The following is a 23882-nucleotide window of genomic DNA, read 5'->3' as shown; positions in this document are numbered from 1 at the left end:
TATATATATATATACAGGTTTCTAATAACTTCAGGATCATATCCTTTAGACTGGTTAATTTCCAAAACTCTAATAGGAAACTGATTTATAAAACTGCTAATCAAAAGAGGACAAAAATTAATTGAACACCAAAAAAATACTTTGCATATTTTTTGTCAAACAGTACAAAATTGTTTAATTATACAATTTAAACAAACTCCATGTTTCAAGTCAAATTACCTATGATCACCCATCTAATAAACAATACTATAAACCTAAATTAGAAAACTAAATTTAGTATTTAAGAATATATATCCAATGTTAAGCATAGACTCACAGAGAACCTGGACAGCCTCTTATTTGGTTTGGATTTGTGTTCCCACCCAAATCTCATGTTGAATTGGAGGAGGAACCTAGTGGGATTGGATCATAGGGGCGAATTTCCCCCTTGCTGTTCTCATAATAGTAAGTTCTCATGAGATCTGATAGTTTAAAAGTGTGTGACACTTCACCACATGATCTCCCTCTCTCTGTCTTGCCACCATGTGAAGACTTTCTTTGTCTCATCTTCCCCTTTAGCCATGATTGTAAGTTTCCTGAGGCCTCCCCGTCATGCTTCCTGTTAAGCCTGCAGAACTGTGAGTCAATTAAACCTCTTTTGTTCATAAATTACCCGGTTTCAGGAAATTCTTTATAGCAGTGTGACATTGGACTAATGGTACCAGCACTGCTATAAAGACATCTGAAAATGTGGAAGCAACTTTGCAACTGGGCAATAGACAGAACAGTTTTGAGGGCTCAGAAGAAGATATGAAAATGTAAGAAAGTTTGGAACCTCCTAGAGACTTGTTCAATGGTTTTGACCAAAATGCTCGTAGTGATATGGACAGTGAAGTCCAGGCTGAGGTTGTCTCAGATGTAAATGAAGAACTTGTTGGGAACTGGAGTAAAGATCACTCATTCTATGCTTTAGCAAACAGATGTACAGCATTTTCCCCCTGCCCTACAGATCTGTGAAACTTTGAACTTGAGAGAGAGCTGATTTAGGGTATGTGGTGAAGAAATTTCTAAGCACCAAAGCATTCAAGATGTGACCTGGCTGTTTTTAAAAGTGTATGCTCATATGTGTGAACAAAGAAACTATCTGAAACTGGTACTTATATTTAAAAGGGAAGCAGAGCATAAAAGATGACTGAAAGGGTGAAGCTATGTGTTTACAGAGACCACTCCTACTTTTGGGATGTGACAAGATCAATGGTAGCCTGCAAACTTGAATGCAGTATCATGCAGTATCATATTTTATGAGTATGTCTCATAAAATATTTTCTATTCTATTCTATTCTATATTCTAATTATTAGTGACTGAATGAGAATCCAGCAATGTGTCAGTTCTTTTGAGTTGTACATTCTTTTACTGTAAGGGATCTGTGTTTGAAGACCAGGGAGTGGATTGTGACAGGGTAAAAAATATATTTGGTCTTTGTCTCTTGCATACAACTCCAAAAATCCTCAGAATCTCCAAAATCGTGAATCTTTTTGTATGCTAATTAGCTGACTGATGGCTGGCAGCCCCTAGGTAGCTTCAGGATGGAGGCTGGCCACTGGAAAAAACAAAGCAGAATTCTAGTGTTGGGACTTTCAGCTCCAATTCCCCAACCTCTAGGGAGCAAAGAGAGACTGAAGTTTAAGTTGATTAGATTCCACAGAGAAGGTGGCCTGGCTGCCACCCTCTAGGAACAAAATGAAGAAATGGAGTTGATGTTGCAGCTTTCTCACTGAATCCATCTGTTCTTAAGATAAAGAGGGAGGCAGCAAGCCACCTTGCCATGTATGTACCTATGCAACACTGTATGATCTGTGAATGTACCCCAGAACCTAAAGTACAATTTAAAAAAAAGAAAAACAAAGATAGTGTTTTACATTCTTCACTGTACCTGAACCATGGTTACCTAGTCCAAAGAAACTTTGAATAACATTCTCCATAGAATAAAATTCCAGTATTCTGCTGGAGTTGGGGTGGGAGAGTTGCATGGGTATCTGAAGTGAAGAGAAAGAGTATCTGGAAATGTGATTAACTTTTAAGCCAATACTCTTTATTTAACAACTTGAGTCTCTTTTTGTTTGTGTGTTTTTTGAGAGTCTTGCTCTGTCACCCAGGACAGAGAGCAGTGGCACAGTCTCAGCTCACTGCAGCCCCCACCTCCCAAGTTCAATCTATCCTCAGGCCTCAGCTTCCCGAGTAGCTGGTATTACAGGCATGTGCTACCACACCTGGTTAAATTTTGTGTTTTTAGTAGAGTTGGGGTTTCACCATGTTGGCCAAGCTAGTCTCCAACTCCTGACTTCAAGTGATCTGCCTGTCTCGGCCTCTCAAATTGCTGGGACCACAGGTGTGAGTCACCACACTTGGCCAATTCTCTCTTACAGAGGTACCTGGTGACTTTTCAGGATGTGTCGCTGTAAATTGGATTGGATTCCAGTTTTTGCCACTGCCAATTTATAATTCTGTTTTCTCAGTGGGCCAAGACACTCATCATTTTCATTCTGTCTTTCTGCTCACAAAATTTTGTCAGTTTTTTTTCCCTCTAATATTCTCCTCACATTCATTTAGTTTTGGGAGAGAGGAACAGTGTTAAAAAATGCCCTTAGTTGTCTTTTTAACAGGACTTTTGGAGACAGAAAAAGTAGTTGTGTATGTTGTATTTGCTAGTTTTAGCTAAAGTCTCCTCATTTTACTTCATTTTTAATTTTTTTATCTTTTCAGAGCAAATAGCCAAAATATACTTATTTTTATCACTATTATTTGATATTTAATATTCTGTTCTAACAGTTACTCTGCTACTATTATTCATTATAATTGTTATTTTTCTAATCTCCACTTCACAGTAAACAACCCCTCAATGAGCTTCAGAAATTTTCTTTTTGTTGCCTTAAAGCATTTTTAAATATATTTAAATCTATAAAATATAATCTATTGAATCACCATTAATAGAAGATATTTGCTAATCATTTAACATGTGCCAGAATCTATACTAGGTAGTAAGAATACTGAATTAAAAGACACCCTTGCTTTCTAGGATTTTACTTTCTAAGAGAGAAGACATGAAAGTGTGTGTACTTTTAAATGTAATACATGGTAAACGTTATGCCAGAAGTAGGCTTAGTATTCTAAGGGATATATAAATGAGTGCCTAATCCCACTTTATGCTAAAACCAACAATTAAAGGACAAACAGGATCAGGGTGAATAGGGATTCCAGACCGATGGCACAACTTTGGCAAAAGCATGGCAGTATCAAGTAAGCCAATACATTAGGAAAAGTGACTTCAAAGATTATAAATCCCCATTTTTTTAATTTGACTGAGTTTTTTTTCTTTAGACATCTTACATAAGTACACTACCCTGGTGAGAAAAGCATAAATCTAGTATTTTTACCATAATTTTTTGTAGGAGAAAATTAAATATAGTCAAGCCAATAGCACAGCTAGAACTAGAACTAAAATTTTATTTTTCTGACTGTCATCTGAATGGCTAATCATTGAATAATTCTAACTCTACATTCTGAAACTGTTAGTTCCTTAGCTGTCATATTTTTATCAGTGTTGCACATAATTATAGTAATAACTAACATTCATCATAAGGCTTACAATGTGCCAGGAACAATGCTAAAACGTTGCATACATTATCTCATTAAAAATCTTTAAAACAGATGAGTATTCTGAGACTTAAAGAGGCGAAGAAAGTTTCCCAGGAACACTCAGCTACAAGAGGTGGAAACAGTTTAAAGACAAGTCACTGCTTCTAGCCAACGTGCTACATTACAAAGGTAATGTATTAGTTAAGCATAAAATCTAAAATCCCTCATTTTTACTTTAAAGCACTCCAGAGTCTGGTTCAACCATACTTATACGCCTTAGCTAATATGAATTCCTATGAGTGTTCAAAGTGATTTAGGTCATATTTGCTCATGAACATTTTATTTCTTCATTTTCTTATTCAACAAAAAATGTAGTAAGCAGTAACTATGTGCCAAGCACCATGTAAGTTATGGCATTAAAGAAATAAAAGATGCCTGTTTAATGCCTTTGCCCTTAAACAGTTTGTAGTTAAGAAAGAATAAAATCAATGACTATAATAAAGCATATATGGTGCTTCAATTAAGGCAAATCCTGGAATACAGAAGAACATTTGAAGAAAACAATTAATTCACTCTGCAGGGATAAGGGGATGTTTAAAAAAGAGTTGATGCTGAATGTAAATAAATCCTAAGGAATAAGAAAAAGTGAGCAAGACAGAAACAAACATAAATGAGGGGGCATGGCATTATAGATACAAGGGACCACACTTTAAGAGGCTTGAGAGAGTTTGCCCCTTCCTATCTAAACAGTAGAATTTAAGACTAAATTTAACTAAAGATGACTGTTTAAAAATCACTACTTCAGAGAAGCTTTTCTTGACAATCCCCGATTTGGTAAATTGCCTGTTTCAGATTCCTACAACATGCTTCACTATAGATTTTATCTATCTTGTTTACACCGCTCCCCCAGAATTTAAGAAACAATAAGAGTTCATAAAGTGCTTGTTTAGCAAATGAATAAGTGGTGAATAAATGTGTAAGGAAATTACCAATATCTTAGTATAGATGAAGTGATTGAAGGGCATATTTAGGAAGTGGCAAGAGATGACTAATAAGCTTTAAGTGCATTTATGCAATGAAAATAACTCTAAAAATTATCTTGAAGGTAATGATAACCCTTTCAATGAGTTTAAGTAGGCAAACCCCTGATCCTGGTTTACATTTTAGAAAGAGTACTCTGGCAGCTGAGTGGTGAGTGAACTGGTTTTTGGATGGTTGAGGGGAAGAAAAAGACGAGGTAAGAAGTGATTATAATAGTCCAGGTAAAGAGAAAGAAAAGAACGGGCAGATTTCGAACTCCTTCAGATAAAAAAATCTACCTAACTTACTGATTAATTGGTTCTGAGGTTGGGATAAAGAAGTTGAGGATGATTGTCAGGTTGTCATGCTATCAAAGATAAAAACGTTTTGAAGAGAATATAGTATATTTAGTTTGATACATACCAAGTTTGAGATGTTTATAGGATGAATGAGCAGAGATGTCTACCAGAATGCAATGTCTCCAACACTAGACAGAGGTTAAGGTATACATTTCAGCTATAGATATGGAAGTAATCAGCCTGAAAAGCAACAATTCTCAATCTTGTCTGCTAATTATATTCACTTGGAATGCTTTCTGAAAATATTCAAGCCTGGGTTCTATCTCCACAGATTTTATTTAGTGCTTCTGAAATAAGTTTGGGGATTCAATGTTAAAAACTGACACATCTGAATCTGATACATAGTCACTATTAAGAACAACAAATTTAAATCATGGATATTGATCAGATTCATTTTTTCCAAACAGTAGGTTGCACACATTGAGGAAGATTCAGACAAAATTATCAGAAAGATTATGATAATAATAACTGCAATTTATTGAGAAGCTATGGCAGGAACTGTGCTAATGATGTTACAGATATTATTTCTACTGTAAGGAAACCAGAAGGAAGTACAATGAAACCAATGAAAGTCAAGTCATGAAGAACTAAAACGAGTGAATCCTGCACCTTTAACTGAGATATCCAGGTTCTCTCATTGGTATTGACTGAGCAGTTGGCGTGACCCACAGAGAGCCAGGAAAAGGAGGGTGGAGCGACAGCCCACTGGTGAGCTGCACAGAGCAAGGGAAGCTCCCACCCCCAGCCAACGAAAGAGGTGAGTGATTGTACTACCCTGCCTCAGAAACCGTGCTTTTCTCATGGATCTGTGCAACCTGCAGATCAGGAGATCCTCCCATGAGCCCATGCCACCAGTGCCTTGGGACCCAAGCATGGAGCTGTGCACTTTCAGCAGACTCAGGTTGTAACCACCAGCAGCAGGTGGAGAGTGCCTAAGATGTACTTGGGAGAAGGGACAGCCACCATCGCTGCAACCCACAAAAACCCCATCCAAAGTTTAAAGCCCCAAAGGTCAAAGGTAGATAAGCTCACTAAGATGAGAAGGAACCAGTGCAAACATGCTGAAAACTCAAAAGCCCGAATGTTTCTCTTCTCCAAATGATCACAATTCCTCTCCAGCAAGGGGATAGAACTGGAATGAGGCTGAGATGGATGAACTGACAAAAGTAGGGTTCAGAAGGTGAGTAATAACAAATCTCACCAAGTTAAAGGAGTATGTTCTAACCCAATGATCCAATGCAAAGAAGTGAAGAACCATGATAAAACATGACAGGAGCTCTCAATCAGAATAACCAGTTTAGAGAGGAACATAAATGACCTGATGGAGATGAAAAGCACAACACGATAGCTTCACAATGCAACCACAAGTATCAATAGCTGAATAGACCAAGTGGAGAAAAGAATCTCAGAGCTTGAAGACTATCTTGCTGAAATAAGGTATTCAGACAAGATTACAGAAAGAAGAAGGAAAAGGAACAAACAAAACCTCCAAGAACTGTAGGATTATGTAAAAAGACCAAATCTATGATTGATTGGGGTACCTGAAAGCAATGGAAAGAATGGAACCAAATTGGAAAACATACTTCAGGATATCATCCAAGGGAACTTCCTCAACCTAGCAAGACAGGTCAACATTCAAATTCAGGAAATCCAGAAAACCCCAATAAGATACTGCATGAGAAGATCAATCCCAAGACACAGTCATCAGCTTCTCCACAGTCAAAATGAAGGAAAAAATGTTAAGGGAGTGAAAGAGAAAGGTCAGGTCACCTACAAAGGGAAGTCCATCAGACTAACAGCAAACGTCTCAGTGAAAACCGTATAAGCCATCAGTGATTGGGGACAAATATTCAACATTCTTAAAGAAAAGAATTTCTAACCAAGAATTTCATATCTGGCTAAACCAAGCTTCATAAGTGAAGGAGAAATAGAATCCTTTTCAGACACACAAATACTGTGGGACTTTGTCACCACTGGTCCTGTCTACCTTGTAAGAGCTCCTGAAAAAATGTACTAAATATGGAAAGGAAAAACCATTACCAGCCACTAGAAAAACACACTGAAGTACACAGACCAGTGACACTATGATGCAACTACACTAACAATTCTACAAAATAACCAGCTAGCATCATGATGACAGGATCAAATTCACACATAACAATAATATCCTTAAATTAAATGGGCTAAATTCTCAAATCGAAAGACACAGAATGGCAAGCTGGATAAACAGTCAAGACCCATTGGTGTGCTGTATTCAAGAGACCCATCTCACATGCAAAGATACACATAGGCTCAAAATAAAGGGATGAAGGAAAATTTACCAAGCAAATGGAAAGCAGAAAAAATCAGGGGTTGAAATCCTAGTTTCTGACAAGATAGAATTTAAACCAACAAAGATCAAAAAAGACAAAGAAGGGCATTACATTATGGTAAAGAGTTCAATTCAACAAGAGGAGATAACTATCCTGACTATATATGCCCCAAATACAGGAGCACCCAGATTCACATTCTTGGAGACCTACAAAGAGACACAGACTTCCACACAATAACAGTGGGACATATTAATGTCCTGACATCAAATTAGACAGATCATCAAGGCAGAAAATCAACAATCATATTCAGGACTTGAACTCAGCTCTGGATCAAATGAACTTGATAGTTATCTACAGAACTTTCCACCCTAAAACAACAGAATATACATTCTTCTCAGTGCTATAAGGTGCTTACTCTAAAACTGATCACCTAAGTGGAAATAAAACATTCCTCAGCAAATGCAAAATAACTGAAATCACAACAAACAGTCTCTTAGACCACAGCACAATCAAATTAAAACTGAAGATTAAGAAACTCACTCAATCATACTACATAGAAATTGAACAACCCACTTCTGAATGACTTCTGGGTGAATAATGAAATTAAGACAGAAGTCAAGAAGTTCTTTGAAACTAATAAGAACAAAGAGAACATACCAGAATGTCTGAGACACAGCTAAAGCAGTGTTAAGAGGAAAATTTACAGCACTAAATGCTTCCATCAAAAAGCTAGAAATAGATCAAATCTACATCCTAACAACACAACTAAAAGAACTATTTACAGAGAACCACGAGCAAACAAACCCCAAAGCTAGCAGAATACAAGAAATAAAGATCAGAGCAGAACTGATGGAGATACACACACACACACACACACACACACACACACACACACACACACCCTTCAAAAAAATCAATGAATCCAGGTGGTGGTTTTTTGAAACAATTAATAAAACAGACCGCTAGCTAGACTAATAAAGAAGAAAAGAAGTAAGATTCAAATAGACCCAGTAAATATGATAAAGGGGATATCACCACTGACACCACAGAAATACAAACAACCATCAAAGAATACTATAAACACCTCTATGCAAAAAAAACTAGAAAATTCAGGAAAAATGGATACATTCCTGGGTATGTACATTCTCCCAAGACTGAACCAGAAAGAAGTTGATTCCATGAAGAGACCAATAACAAGTTCTGAAATTGAGGCAGTAATTAATAGCCTACCAACCAAAAAAGCCCAGGACCAGACAAATTTACAGCTGAATTCTACCAGAGGTACAAAGAAGAGTTGGTACCATTTCTTCTGAAACTATTCCAAACAATTGGAAAGGAAGGACTCATCTCTAATCCATTTTATGATGCCAGCATCATCCTGACATGAAAACCTGAAGGAGATACAACAAATAAACCTTCAGGCCAATATCCCTGATGAATATCAATGCAAAAATCTTCAGTAAAACGCTGGCAAACTGAATCCAGCAGCACATCAAAAAGCTCATCCACCCCAATCAAGTTGGCTTCATCCCTGGGATGCAAGGGTGGTTCAACGTATCCAAATCAATAAACATAATTCATCACATGAACAGAAAAAAGACAAAAACCACATGATTATCTCAATAGATGCAGAAAAGGACTTTGATAAAATTCAACATGCCTTTATGTTAAAAACTCCCAATAAACTGGGTTTGAAGGAACATATCTCAAAATAATAAAAGCAATTTATGAAAAACCCACAGCCAATATCATACTGAATGGGCAAAAGCTGGAAGCATTCCCCTTTAAAACTGGCACAAGACAAGGACACTGTCTCACCACTACCTTTAAAATAGTATTGGAAGTTCTGGCCAGGGCAATCAGTCAAGAGAAAGAAATAAAGTGTATTAAGATAGAAAGAGAGGAAGTCAAATTGTCTTTATTTGCACATGACATGATCCTATACCTAGAAAACCCCATCATATCAGTCCAAAAGCTTCTTAAGCAGGTACACAACTTCAGCAAAATCTCAGGATACAAAATCAACATGCAAACATCACAAGCATTCTATACACCAACAACAGACAAGCAGAGAGCCAAGCCATGAATGAACTCCCATTCATAATTGCTACAAAGAGAATAAAATACCTAGGAATACAGCTAATAAGGAATGTGAAGGACCTCTTCAAGGAAAACTACAAACCACCACTCAAGAAAATCAGACAGGAATCAAACAAATGGAAAAACAATCCATGCTCATGTATAAGAACAATCAACATCATGAAAATGACCATATTGCCCAAGGTAATTATAGATTAAACAATGCTCTTATTAAACTATTGACATTCTTCACAGAATCTGAAAAAAACTATTTTAAAATTCATAAGGAACCAAAAAAGAGCCCATATAGCCAATACAATCCTAAGCAAAAAGAACAAAGCTGGTGACATCACCCTACCCAACTTCAAACTATACTACAAATCTACAGTAACCAAAACAGCATGATATTGGTACAAAAACAGACACATAGACCAATGGTACATAATAGAGGATTCAGAAATAAGACCACACATCTACAACCTTCTGATCTTCAACAAACCTAACAAAAACAAGCAAAGAGGAAAGGATTTCCTATTTAATAAATGGTGCAGAAAATTGAAAATGAACCTTTTCCTTACAGTTTATACAAAAATCAGCTCAAGATTGATTAAAGACTTAAATATAAAACCCAAAACTATAAAAAACCCTAGAAGAAAATCTAAGCAATGCCATTAAGGACATAGGCATGGGCAAAGGTTTCATGATAAAAATATCAAAAGCAATTGCAACAAAAGCAAAAATTGACAAATGAGATCTAATTAAACTAAAGAGCTTCTATACAGCAAAAGAAACTATCATCAGAGAAAACAGACAATGTACAGAATGACAGAAAAATTCTGCAATCCATCCATCTGACAAAGGTCTAGTATCCAGACTCTACAAGGAACTTAAATTTACAAGAGAAAAACAAACAACCCCGTTATAAAGTGTACAAAGGACATGAAAAGACACTTCTCAAAAGAAGATATTTATGCAGCCAAAAAATATATATTTAAAATAAGTTCAACATTACTGATCATTTAAGAAATGCAAATTAAAACCACAATAAGATACCATCTCATGCCAGTCAGAATGGTGATTATTAAAAAGTCAAGAAAAAAACAGATGCTGGTGAGACTACAAACAGGAACACTTTTACACTTTTGGTGAGAATGTAAATTAGTTCAAACTTTGTGGAAGACAGTGTGGCGATTCCTCAAAGACCTAGAACCACAAATACCATTTGACCCAGCAATCCCATTGCATGACATATACCCACAGGAATATAAATCATTCTATTATAAAGATACATGCATGCATATATTCATTGCAGCACTATTCACAATAGCAAAGACATGGAATCAACCAAATGCCCATCAGTGATAGACTGGATAAAGAAAATGTGGTACATATACACCCTGAAGTACTATGTGGCCATAGAAAGGAACGAGATCGTGTCCTTTACAGGGATATGGATGGAGCTGGAAGCCACTATCCTTTCCCAACTGATGTAGTAACAGAAAACCAAATATTGCATATTCTCACTGGGAGCTGAATGATGAGAACACATGGACACTGGGAGGGGAAAAACACACACTGGGGTCTGTTGCGGGTTGTGTGAGGGCAGGAAGAGCATCAGGAAATATGGCTAATGCATGCTGGGCTTAATACCTAGGTGATGGGTTGAAAGGTGCCACAAACCACCTTGGCACACATTTATCTATGTAACAAAACTGCATATCCTATGCATGTACCCCAGAACTTAAAAGTCACAATTCTTCCATTAAGTCTTTCACAGTAGTTTCAGTTTACTTCATATCTTTAGTCTCAATTTGGCATTTAGAATATGCTAATTTATACACAGTGATATAATTCAAGTGTTTATACTCTAAACAGTATGAAACAGTAGTTAAGAGCAACAGCTGTAGAGCTAACTTTCTAGTTTGAAACCCAAATTATCCTATTCTTTGCCAGCAATTTTGATCTTGGGAAAGCTACTGAATTTCTTTTTCAGTATACTATATATACTTAAGGTAGAATGTATATGTATGTATAGACACACATACATACTAAAATTGTGTATACATAGGAGGTATATTATGTGTGTGTATATATGTATGAATACACACAAATACATACATATATATATATATATACTTCTGGCTTTTACCTAGTTCAGTGGGAATAATTATAATAGCCAATGTTTGTTAAGCTAGGCACTGTATCAAACATTCTAGGCACTGTTTGAAGTATTAATTCATTAATTTAATTGATTTTCATTACAACTCTAGAGAGTAGCATATCAGTGTCCTCATTTCACAGATGAAAACACTGAAGAAAAGAGAGATTAAGTAACTTCCCTAAAATAAAAATTGCCAGTAGAGTAGAAGATGTGGGATCCTAACACAAGATTCCAGCTCTAGAACCTTAGCTCCTTGTCACTGTGGTATACAGCTTTACTCCATATTATACAGTAGCCTCAACTAATTCTTCTGAGATTAAGTTGAATTTAAGGAAAAAAAAATGAGTAGGGATAATAGTATACATTTACATGCCTCACATCATAATATAGTTCATTTGAACCAGTCTCTGTTGCCTTTTAGAAAGAGGAGTCTCAGGGAGAAATATTGAATTATCCTTTAACTTATTATTATTAATCTTCCTGTAGTGCCATTTTTTTAAGTCTTGGGGTAAAGAAAGGGTCCTCTTCCTCTAAATGACTTTTATCTGCTTTTTGAGAAAGCAACCTGTTTGTAAATGTTTAAATATTTTAGAGCAACTCAAAGCCCAGTGATATCCAAGTTTTCTTTCAGAAATGGGACTATGATTCTGAAACAAGTATTAAAAATTTGTTGGGTTCCTACCAGGTGTATGGCTCTTTCCTAGGCAATGTGAAGTCACAAAGATTAATAAGTATGACTTCACAAGAACTTCTAGAAAATACGGCTTTCAAATAATGCAGATTTCTACAGGAAGAAACAGAGTATTCTCAGTTATATGAGTCTCCCATTGTTCTAAAAATAGAGTCAGATGAGCACCTGTGTCTGGTTTTATTTTAACTCTCCATGTAGAATTCCAGGAGTTTTACTTCTGACATACTTTTTATGGATGATTTATATTAAGTGAGGGTAATAGGTTCCAATTTTTTCAAAATTACCATGTACAAATGACGTCTTCCTGCATCTGATACCAAAAGTCACATCCCAGCTGTCACATCTAAATGAAATCTGCTCTTGGACAGTATCCAGCTTTTTTACTAATTTCAGGCAATACTAAAATGCCTCTGGTGTATGGAATAGAAGAAGGTGATATTAAAAGTATTTGCAAACATGGTTTACTTTATCATTTTTAAATGAACAAAGAACAAAGGTAAAATATTCAGTGACTTCAGTGATTCAAAATAGCAATTTTAATTTCCAATTTTCCCTAAGACAAAGTCCTTTTTATCCAACTATTCACCACAGTAACATGAGTATTCATTGTATTAAAATGATCCCACTAGATTGTCCTTGCTCTAGGAGATGTCAAAAACAAAGCCAAAGCTAAATCAGATTATGTACCAATAAAATGGAGTTTACATCAGGGACAAGCAGGAGGTCTCTTAGGATCTGAAATCTAGGACTTTTGAGTGCTTGTGGATAGACTGAGAAATGTTCTCATGTGCAATTTTGATAGAAAATTTTATTAAAGTCCTTCAGTTTGTTTCTACCCCCTACCTTGTCTACTAACTACTAAATCTACTCAGGAATTTAATTTTCATTCTCAAAGTCTCAAGAGGGTTAGAGCTCTGAAAATGACTTCAAAATATAGGTACTGCTCTTTTGTTTTTTATTTTATTTTTTCCAGGAATAAGAACATTGCCAAACAAATGTTCTTAGTTTAGAAATCATAATCTAGCATTCAAGATTCTACACTTATCTGGTCTCAACAAACCTTTCCTGTGATAAGTCTAAATTATCCCACTAGGCTATAGCCAAAATGAACTATTCTATTATTTGCTTTCTGCCTCTCTACCTTTAATTATGTTGCTTCGTCTGCCTGAAATGACCCTTTCTCTATCTGAGGCAGTCTTCAAGATCTACCTCATGGCATTCACTACTTTCCATGTTCTGCTATAGTTACTTGTATTTTGTAGTTATAACCCATTACCTGTAACCTAGTGAAGGCAGAGACCTGCAGAATTTTATATCCTTGCCCAGTAAGTTCTTCCTAGAACATTGTAAGGTTTTGTATATTTGTTTTTAAAAATTGCATTATTCTGAGGTTCAACTGACCCTGTGCCAATTGGGGGAACAGCAGCACACTGAGGAAATTTCTTCAGAGAAGAGAAGTGAAATTCAGAGATGTAACAAAATGCCATATTTAAGCATGTAAATTTAATCCAAATATCATATTACTCATTTGTACTTTGAAGTTTAGTGATAATTTTAAGCAGATACATGCTTTTACATTAAATAATGACCAGCAATTCAAAATATTATGCTCTATCAAATGGGAACTTGAATTGTTCTATTTCTATATATAGTATTCTATTTATGATATATTTTATTTTAGTATTCCATCTAGAATAAAAATGCCAAGAAATAAAATTATTAAAAACACATTGTGTTCAACTTTCAGTAAAATTTTTTGTCCTGTACATTTTTGATGACTATCATTAAATCTGTGCTATGCAAATTTACCCCATTATTTTCTTTAAGTCTTTATTTTTACCCCTTAATTTTAGTATTAAAAAATAGCCAAGAAAGATCTTAAGTTGCTGTTAAATTTTCCCCAAATTCTAGTAATCTTTCAGTCATGAAAAAAGTAGATGGTATACTACAGAGAAGCAAAGAATCTACACACATAGAATTCTAAGAGTTTGAATCAGCCTAGTAGGCAGATGCAAAGTTTAAACACAAAGTCTTTCATCAAGTCATAATTCTTATTGTCAGTAAGTGTTAGAATTGAAGTGGATATAGCATGTTGTTCTTTGTTTGCATTTTTATAATTATATTTCAGTGTAGCATATGTTTCTTATTTGATAAAGAGAATGAGGGAGAGGGAACATAACTAAACTGCATGATGACTGTTACAAAATCTTGCCAGTAGCCCATCCAACCTCTTAGAATGTCTATAACAAAGTCTGTGGACAAAGGATGTTGACAATAATATGTTTGCTATACGTCAAGTACTCTTATAAGTGTTTCATATACATTAACTCACTTAATGTTTACCACAACTCTTTGAAGTAGGTGCCACTATTATCCCTATATTACGTATCAGGAAACAAGCCAAGATCATACAGCTGGTAAGTAGTATAGCTAAGATTTGAACCCAGAGAACGTGGCAGTCTAGACACAGAACCATCACACTAGCCCCTTACTGCAGCTAGCCATTACAAACCAGAAGAATTTGCAAATCAACTTTCTATTGCTCTAACACAAGGTAATGGGCACTTTGGAGCCACTATCAGGCAGCGTGTCCCATTTTGGGATTCTGGGGAAACAAGGGCTTTGCAACTGCCCTACCCACCTTCCTGCAACTGTCAGCAAGCATATTGGAATGAAAGAGAAGAAAGGAAGGCCTGACTGTTCACAAAGCAGCAGCTTAAATCCACTTCCACATTAGTTGGTCCCAATCTGCTTTCTCAGAGCCTGAGGTAAGTCCTATTCCTCCATTTTATTCAAAGGACTCTCAAAATGACCTAGTCAGTATCAGACACTTCCACACTTGCTACTCTTTATTTCCAAGTTTTATTCCTATGAAGTCAAAACCCCTTCTGTAAGACTTAATTACCCATACTGAGCCTGGAATTAGACAAGATTGGTCACGTCTCTATTTTGAGCTGATGTTTCTGCCCCCTGCCAGCACACTAGGTCCACCTTCAGTCTCATGCTGACAATGATAGCTTACATAACACGCAAAGCTATTTTACTTTGCTTGTTGTATAAAACCCTATACAAGGAATTACGCACAGTTTATAAAGCCCTATACAAGGAATTATACACTCTAAAAGTCTTTAAAGCAATTTTCACTAAAGTTATGGGATGCATAATTATACAGTTTAAACCTAAACCTTCATTTATCTAATATCAAGGAATTTACATGAGGAAAAAAAGGTTACATGTAACTCATTATAAGATTCATCAGCTTATAGATTAAGTTGAAACTGACTGTAGCATACTACCTATTAAAAGTCAATTCAAAATATAAACACAACTTATTGTATGGGTTTTCTAATCTCCTTGAAAGCAGGAAATGACTTTTTCTTTTCTGCATTACTCATAACACCAAATATATACAGTATCATGCAATGATCAGCCTTTACGATGCTTACTGAATTGAAGAATTACTCAAATAGTTGTTTATAAACAGCTTACCTTTAAAAACCTTTATGACGTTTAATGAAATGCATGTAAAATAGTAGAAACGAAGGCAACGAAGGTAAGGAACATGACCAATCATTACTGGGCAAGTTTACAATCAGTTTTACCATTCTAAAGGTCAAGATTATCTTGCCATGCAGAAAGGTTAACATTGCATTTAACCAACATTCTAACCAGTCTTTACTTTTTAATGTAGTATATTTTGAAATAGTAATAGAGAAAATTTCTCTGATTTGTGACAGAAATGACAATTTTAAAATAGTAATTTTTCCACCTTACAAAATTATTGAGAGATCCTCATTTAAGTGCCACTAGGAAAGTAACAAAAAATCTTTACAGTCCGGTTTTCTTGAAAGGTCAGGAATACAGTGAAAAATAGCAGAATGCTGTGAAGCCAATACCAAGAAGAATCCCAAAGCAATGCCAAGAAACAGAATGTACTCATAATGACTAATACATGCAAATACTGGAAATAAATTCTAACAGATTAGACAGGTTTTGTTGCAACTAAAAGGTATATTCAAATCATTTCAAAATTAATCAAGCTTAAGAATATGGCAATCTTCCCTACTAATAAGAATATAAGCTGGCTAAGTAGCCTGAATAACATATAAATTATAGTCAATATCAGTAGGCAGAATATGTTTTTAATTAAAAAGGAGAAACTTAACCCTTAACTGAATCAATTCATTGTTTCATACTTCCTTAAATATATCCATTTTTTAAATCTATGTCATTTAACCCTGATGAGGCATTAAATTACAACCAGGCTATAGAATCATGAAGACAAAACCATCTTTCTGTTGACAACTGCTGCAACATGTCTATCTCTTTTTGATCACTTAATATGGAGTACCTGAAAAGTTCTCTAACACTGATGCAGAAGTATGCACACTATTTTAAAAAATGAAATATATATCCTTCAAAATCTGAATGTCAAATATAGGTAGTTTCTTACTCAAGTATATAATTCTGAGGATATGCTATAACAAATCAAAGTTAAATGTATTATATATAACTTGATGGGTGAAAATAGTCTAAAGTAAATGGCAGGGTTTTGGGACAAAATGGACATAAAATCCAAATCATTTGCATGTTTAATATAGTCAAGTATTTTCAGTTTGAAAATGAAAGTAAGCAAAGGACGAAGCTTTCTGGGTCAAAAAATCTTCAATACGCTTAAATATCACAAGCTTTCTTTGTGAAAAACAGATTTATAGTCTGCTTTCATCTATGAACAATGTGTTAGTGTATATCTACCTTAAAAGCACCAAGAGCATCAGTATTTCAATAGACCTGAGAAATGATTAATCCAATGTTTTTAAAACAGTTCAGATAATGCAACATAAATTTCAGGAAATTAGTTTATAGATCAGATGCTGATAAAGATGATTCTATTCATCAAACTTTCATTGCTATGTAGTACACTACAATGGTAGCAGCATCAGTTTCTATGCTTAAGAAATTCCAAATAATAAAAATATTGTAATATATCACTATCTATAAGCAGCTAGCTATGATGTATCCTTATCAGTTTGATCAATTTATACTATTTTTATCACTTGAAGTAAAATATAAATATTGACTCTACTCAGGCTTAATCTGGAAAAATCTGAAGTGCCTCAAACCTTGCTTTTAATCACATTCAAAGAATCCCTTGCTTTAGCCCCCTCTACCCCACAAGAAGCTAAAGTAAACACAAATTCAAACACATAGACACACACAGGCACACACATAGACACACATTTCTAATAATCATATTGTTTAGCTGCTGTAAATCTTACTTGTTCAAATATCCTAAGGAAAGTCTGACAGTAAACAATTACATTAATGAACATTTTCAATGAGTAAGAACTAGAAAAAGCAAGCACCCTACATTCTGATAGTATCATCATAATTCATGAGGTCATACCTGATGACTTAGAGATTGAAAAGGCTCACAGGTTCCAGACTGCATGACCTTTCTATTTCCAGAAACCCCTAAAGACTGCATTTCCTGTCTTACAAAAGATAATCACAGCCATCTCTATGTCTCAGCATCTTCAGGGCTATTGAAAAAAATATCAAACAGCAGATCTGTCCATCAGTATCTGTTTAAGCCATCATCAAGATATCAAATCACATATACTGTTTATCGTCTCCCCTGTGCAGTTACAAACACCCCATACTAAGAGAGACTGACACAGTTGTATTTGCTGATGCTGCTAATGCTGTCTGAAAACAGTAAGCTTACTGCTTAGAGCAATTCTGCATCATCCAAACAGATCATGAGCCACATCCTTCAGATTTCCCATTTCTGCTACTATGAAGATTTCATTTGCCAAGTATAGTCAAATTTTTTCAGTCCTTTAAAAATAAGCAGTTCTCCATTTAATTAAGTATCCAATGTGTCTGTTCCAAATACCATGTTAAAATGTCAACTCTTAATTATTAGGCAGCTTTCGCTATACGTGACTAAGCTTTAAACTTTATGATTTACCAAGCAAAATTATACTTCTTAAAGGAAACTTTCCTCCAAACTCTGGGTATCATCACTTATCCAAGCCAGCAAAATGATGAGTGCCTAAAAAGGATTTTTATTTTGGCAATCTTTGATAATTGTGTACAATAGTAAATAGTTAAATATATATTCACCTTTTAATTTTCAGGAATTTCATTTATGTTTCAGATTCTTCATACCAACATACATTTTATATTTTTATTTAGTATCTTCTTCTAAACAGTTAACATGCAAAAGATAGTGTGCTATTATCAAATTCTAAGACTGCATGGTTAAGTCTAGTACTAAAACCTATTAAGTTACTGGCATTTTTATTATGAATTTTCACTGTGTTTTATTTATCAAAGTTTGAATAATGTTTTCTTTTACCACAACATAGCAGAATCAGGAATCTTTAAGATTGATAAAGTGTTTTCATAATAGAAAATCAATATCTCAAAAATTATAATTGGAAATGCTTTCTCTTTACCATGTGACAAAATGTTGTGTTTTAGAGATAAAGAAAACACAAATCAAAAAAAAAAAAAAGACTAAGATTATAGTCAATTCAACTACATTCAAAATTAAGACACCAAGTACAACGTATTACCTTGAAATAGCCTTCAAATTATGAACGGCCTGAATTCGTGACTCTGTGAACACTTTATTTATCTACCTGTGAATAGTTTCCCTACTCCCACTTACAACATTTGATGGAGACTAGTCACAGTGAGTCTTAAGAAACTGGGCTGATCCAAATTATCCCTTTAGATCAACTACTGCCTCTATCTGCACAGTTTCCAGACACAGAGCTTGGTAGTTTGGCTGTATGTATGTGACAACATAACTGAATGAAAAATCACATGTAAACAAATATTTCTATCTATGTAATATTTACCCTCTTATTATAATCAAAATAGATACTCATCCTTTAAGATCTATCTTCTCAATAAAGCCTTCCTGAGCTATACTATCTCTCTTTCTATATTCATTCTTTCCTGTAGAAAATATTGAACACCTTCTATGAGTCAGGTACTATATAGGTGCTAGGGACTCCGTAACAAACAACACAAAACCTGCTATCACAGAAAGCAGATAAATCCAGCAAGTATATTTTGTTATAACTGAAGAATTAAAAGTTGATAAGAAAGCAACAGCAAGGCATCATACCCAATCTAGGAATCTGAAAGGATTTCCCTAGGGAAGTACTGTTAAAACAGAAGATCCTGACCTAGTCACTGTCAAGGAATGGTAAATATAGCATGGATAGACGGTAACATGTAAGAACAGAGGGGAGAGATGAAAAGCGGGGGCCAGGCATGGTAAGCCTCAGGAACCATTTAAAGTGTGAGCTTTACCCTTAGGGAAATGAGAAACCATCAACATAATCAGGTTTAAATTATCCTAGCTACTCTATAGACAATCGAGTAAAACAAAACCACAGGAAGGGAGACAAATTAGGAGGATGTTACATAACTTCAATCAGGGGATGATGGATGGCCTGAACTAAAGAAGTGGCAGTAGGAATGAAGAAAAATGAATAGATTCCAGATACACATCTTTGTGAAAAAAAGATAGAATTTGGAGATTGAATGTGAGAAATGAGGGAAAGAGAAATGTCAAGCAAGGTTCATTCCTAACCACCTCTACTATTATATATCAAAGTTATTAAATGAATCAATAATAAAAAATAAAAAATTGAACTTTTCCTTCAGGTATTTTGTCATAGCATGAATATAAACATTGATATTTTTATCATTCTCTGGATGTTATCAGTTAGTATATGTAATCTTATTTTCTTCAGTGTTTTCTTGCAAACACAATTGATCTTTGCAATAAAAACATGAAACCTCAGTGCAAGGCAGCTCTTAATCTCTCTATTATCTAGTTGATAAGATCTATTTAAACCAAAAAATTATTTAAAATCTATTACTTGACCCTCTTAATAGTAATTTAACATGACGAATTGCTAAAAACTATAAGATACCTAGTTTTTAGGAAACCATTGCTCTAAAACAAATTATTTATTCATACAGTATGCTACTCATACCAGTGTTACTAAGGTATAGTCATAATAGTAAAGCAGAATAACTCTAGACATTCCCTAGCCTTAACAAATATTTGATAAAAGAAATATGAATAGCCAAAACCTAGCAGAATACCACCCTTGGACTGAATGAAGAGAGAGCCAAAAGATAGTATCTTAGTCCATTTGGGCTGCTATAGCAAAATACCACAGTCTGGATAGCATAACAACAACAAATGTTTATTTCTCACAGCTCTTGAGCCTGAGAAGTCTCACTATAACCTCATATGGCAGAAAAGGGGGAAAGGCAACTCTCTAGGGCCTCTTTTATAAGGGCACTAACTCCATTTATGAGGGCTCTGCCCTCATGGTCTAATCACCTCCCAAATGTCTCAACTAATGCCCTTGTATTGGTGATTACATTTTCAACATATAAACTTTGGAGGTGCAAAAACATTCACACCATGGCAGAGTAAAAAGCACACATTGAGGGTAACTTTATTAATTTAATGACTTGCTGCACATAAGAACATTTCAAATGATAAATGATCAGCATCTTAAAAAGAGGAAGAACTTCTTTACTATAATTACTGCTTGTTTAGCAATACACTAATTTTACAGATGGGAAAAACTAAATTCTAGAGAAGTTAAGAAACATATCCAAGATCAGTTAGTAGCAGAGCCAAGGTCAGAATTCAGAATTCCTGTTTCCTGATTTTCCCCAATATAAATCACTGTTTTTAATTATATTTTTGTATAAACACACATATCTTAGTAATTCAAATAACATCCATTTTAATATTTTTTAGGTTGAGAAACAGTAAAAAGAAACTATAAGAATCACAAGTTTTCTATATTAAATTTCTACATTATCATAAAACATTTACCTTTTATTTGTATTCAAAAGCAACGTGTTTCAAAGAATACCTCAGTAACTACAATTCATTTGTTTTACATACTACTGCTTTAAAAAGTGTAAATTAGTTCAACTTCTCAAAATAACTTGGCAAAACGTGTTGAGTCTTAAAAATGTTCTATTGTTTGCCTTAGTATTTCCTGTCTAAAGGCAATAGTGCAGATTAGGATTTTTGCTCAAAGCTGTTTAGTGCTATATTTAGAAGAAGGCTGAGCGCAGTGGCTCATGCCTGTAATCCCAGCATTTTGGGAGGCTGAGGCAGGCAGATCAGAAGGTCAGAAGTTTGATACCAGCCTGGCCAACAGGGTGAAACCCTGTCTCTACTAAAAAGAAAGAAAATTACCCAGGTGTGGTGGCACATGCCTGTAATCCCAGCCACTCAGGAGGCTGAGACAGGAGAATCAGTTGAACCTGGGAGGTGGAGGTTGCAATGAGCTGAGATCATGCCATTGCACTCCACCCTGGGTGACAGAGTAAAACTCCTTCTCAAAAAAAAATAAATAATAAATAAAAATAATAAGATAAAGATTAGTTAAATTATGGAATGCCAAAAGTGTAATGCCATGTAACCATTGAATATTATGATCAGAAGACGTTAATGACAAAGGAAAATATATAGCATAATAGCATACTAAATGGAAAACAATATCCCAATATATTTTGGGGGTACAATTTCAACTATGTAAAACAAACGCCAAAAAAAAAAAATAGACCAAATATCTGACTTTTTAAAGATGGCTCCCAATATGACTCATCTTTTAAATATATAACTGTAGACTTCATGTTTTTCATAAAAATAGGAACTAGTTTTTTGGAGTATTTCAATAGTTCAACAAATACCACTGTTTCTCATATGCTTCCTCTTTTCACTAAATTTTTGCTTCAGATTTCAGTTTTTCTAATGTACTATATTTCTAGTCTAATTTCATGAAAATATTCAAATCTACTTTCATCGACTATCTAAACTTAAAAAAAAACATTCCTTATGTGCCTTTGTATTATTTATTATGTGTGTGTGATTATTTACTTTCACACTTTATTTATACTGAGATAAAGCTGGTACAGACTGTTTTTGACAAATTAACTCTCACAACAATCTTAGCGCTATATGAAAAAAAATGAAAAAAACTGTATGGCATAACTTTGTGACAGCATTTGTCCAACTAATCATTGCTAGTTAGAGTTAATCTTAAGCGATTTTCACTAACGGCAGGACAATGGAAAGCAATGGGAATACTGCAGAGTACCTACTTCTCTTTTTTTGAGAAGTGATGAAACTATCATATTTTCACATTTACAAGGAATATGGTCGAATTCGGGGGCATACATATCTATAGTGCACAGCAAAGCTATTAGGAAAGAACACCTTATAGATGGAGGCTGACCGTTGCTATTGAAATCGTAATTATTATGGCAAATAATCAGCGCTGGCTGTTGAAGTATATGTTGTAGGGTGCCACAACACAAAGGATCAGTTCAGTTGAAGTTTAGATGAAGTGTTCGTGCCTCTAATAAAACACCTTTGCCTGTCTAAAATGGTAAAGATATGGTACCTTTTCAATATGCAAATGATAGTAGCAAACTTTAATAATACACCGTTTCTTTTTTTACTGCAGTTATTAATAGATTCATTTTTTTTCTAATTTCATAATCATCAGTAAAACTGTATAGTAGATCACACAATAGAGGAAAATAAGAGATGCAATAATTTTCTAGGTAATACTGACTTTGTATTTGGCTAACTTTTTATACCAGTTACAAAAGTACTTCATGTCTATACAGACAGAAGAAAACATAAAGATCAAAAAGATGGGGAGAATCACTCATAAAATTTCATTATACAGAGATAACCATTATTGATTTTACTTTTAGTATTTTAAATAATATATGCCTAAAATGATAGTAAACTATTCATCCTTACCAAGTATTATATTATGAACATTTCCTTACATCAATAAGTACTTTTCTACAATATAATATTTAATGGCTAACTGGTATTCTATCAAATAGAGGTACCATACTTCATTGAACCAATCTCCTATTCTTACACTTTTCAGTTTTTTCCATTTTCCAATATTATAAATAATAGTGTAATAACATCTCTGTGTACAAAGCCTTACATATATCTTCTGTTTTCTTAGAATAAACCCTAATAAGTAAACTTACTGGATCAAAGGATATAAATGTTTTTGAGGCTTTGGGTAAAAACTACTAATTTTTCCTCCAGAAGGGTTGTATCTATTTATATCATCCAATAGAAATATCTTGTTTCCTCTTTGTCTTGCCAAAACTGTGTTATCACACAGTCTCTATGTAGAATAATACTTTCAAAAAGTTAGTATGAAAATGGAAAAGGAAAGGTAGGTGTACATTAACACAAAGGTTTAAATTAAGGATAATTAAACCAAATAGAGTTACCTTTGTAGGTTTTCTAATAGTAACAACAAAAACTTAGGATAGATACAGCTTCCTTGTTTCTGTGCTTATAGACAAAGATACACTGCTGATCCATAGGGAACATACCTAGGATTGTAAAGCAAAACAACTCTTTGAAGTTACTAAAAGATGGCAAAGCAGACTAATTGAAAACCAACGCAATGATAAATGTAGACATAGACTTTATTTTTTCTCTGTGACATCTATAGAATGAGTGGACCTATAAAGAAGGAGTCATTTTCCCAGAGCAAGCTATTTTACTCATTGAAACAGAAAGACAGGTTTTTGTAGC

General features: G+C 34.6%; 1 protein-coding gene across 15 annotated transcripts in view; it reads right to left on the bottom strand.

Annotated features, from left to right (window-relative positions):
• The window catches only part of SLC4A10 (solute carrier family 4 member 10), a 364848-nt gene that overhangs the window by 263956 nt on the left and 77010 nt on the right, over positions 1-23882 (bottom strand). For 4 of the 15 annotated variants that reach the window (XM_037745626.1, XM_037745614.1, XM_037745607.1 and 1 more), the window contains exon 1: positions 17646-17982. The exons of 6 other annotated variants lie outside the window; for them this stretch is intronic. In XM_037745626.1, the coding sequence (XP_037601554.1) occupies positions 17646-17726 (81 nt within the window). In that variant the 5' untranslated portion in view covers positions 17727-17982. Of the gene's footprint in view, positions 1-17645; positions 17985-23882 lie in introns of those variants that run through there. 5 more of the 15 variants (XM_017547897.2, XM_017547919.2, XM_017547929.2 and 2 more) reach the window with 2 other exon arrangements.

This window comes from Cebus imitator, unplaced genomic scaffold (assembly GCF_001604975.1).
Source record: "Cebus imitator isolate Cc_AM_T3 unplaced genomic scaffold, Cebus_imitator-1.0 Scaffold10, whole genome shotgun sequence".
NCBI classification, from domain to species: Eukaryota; Metazoa; Chordata; class Mammalia; order Primates; family Cebidae; genus Cebus; species Cebus imitator.
Note: the sequence above shows the minus strand (reverse complement) of the source record. Positions and strands in the feature narration are given on the sequence as shown.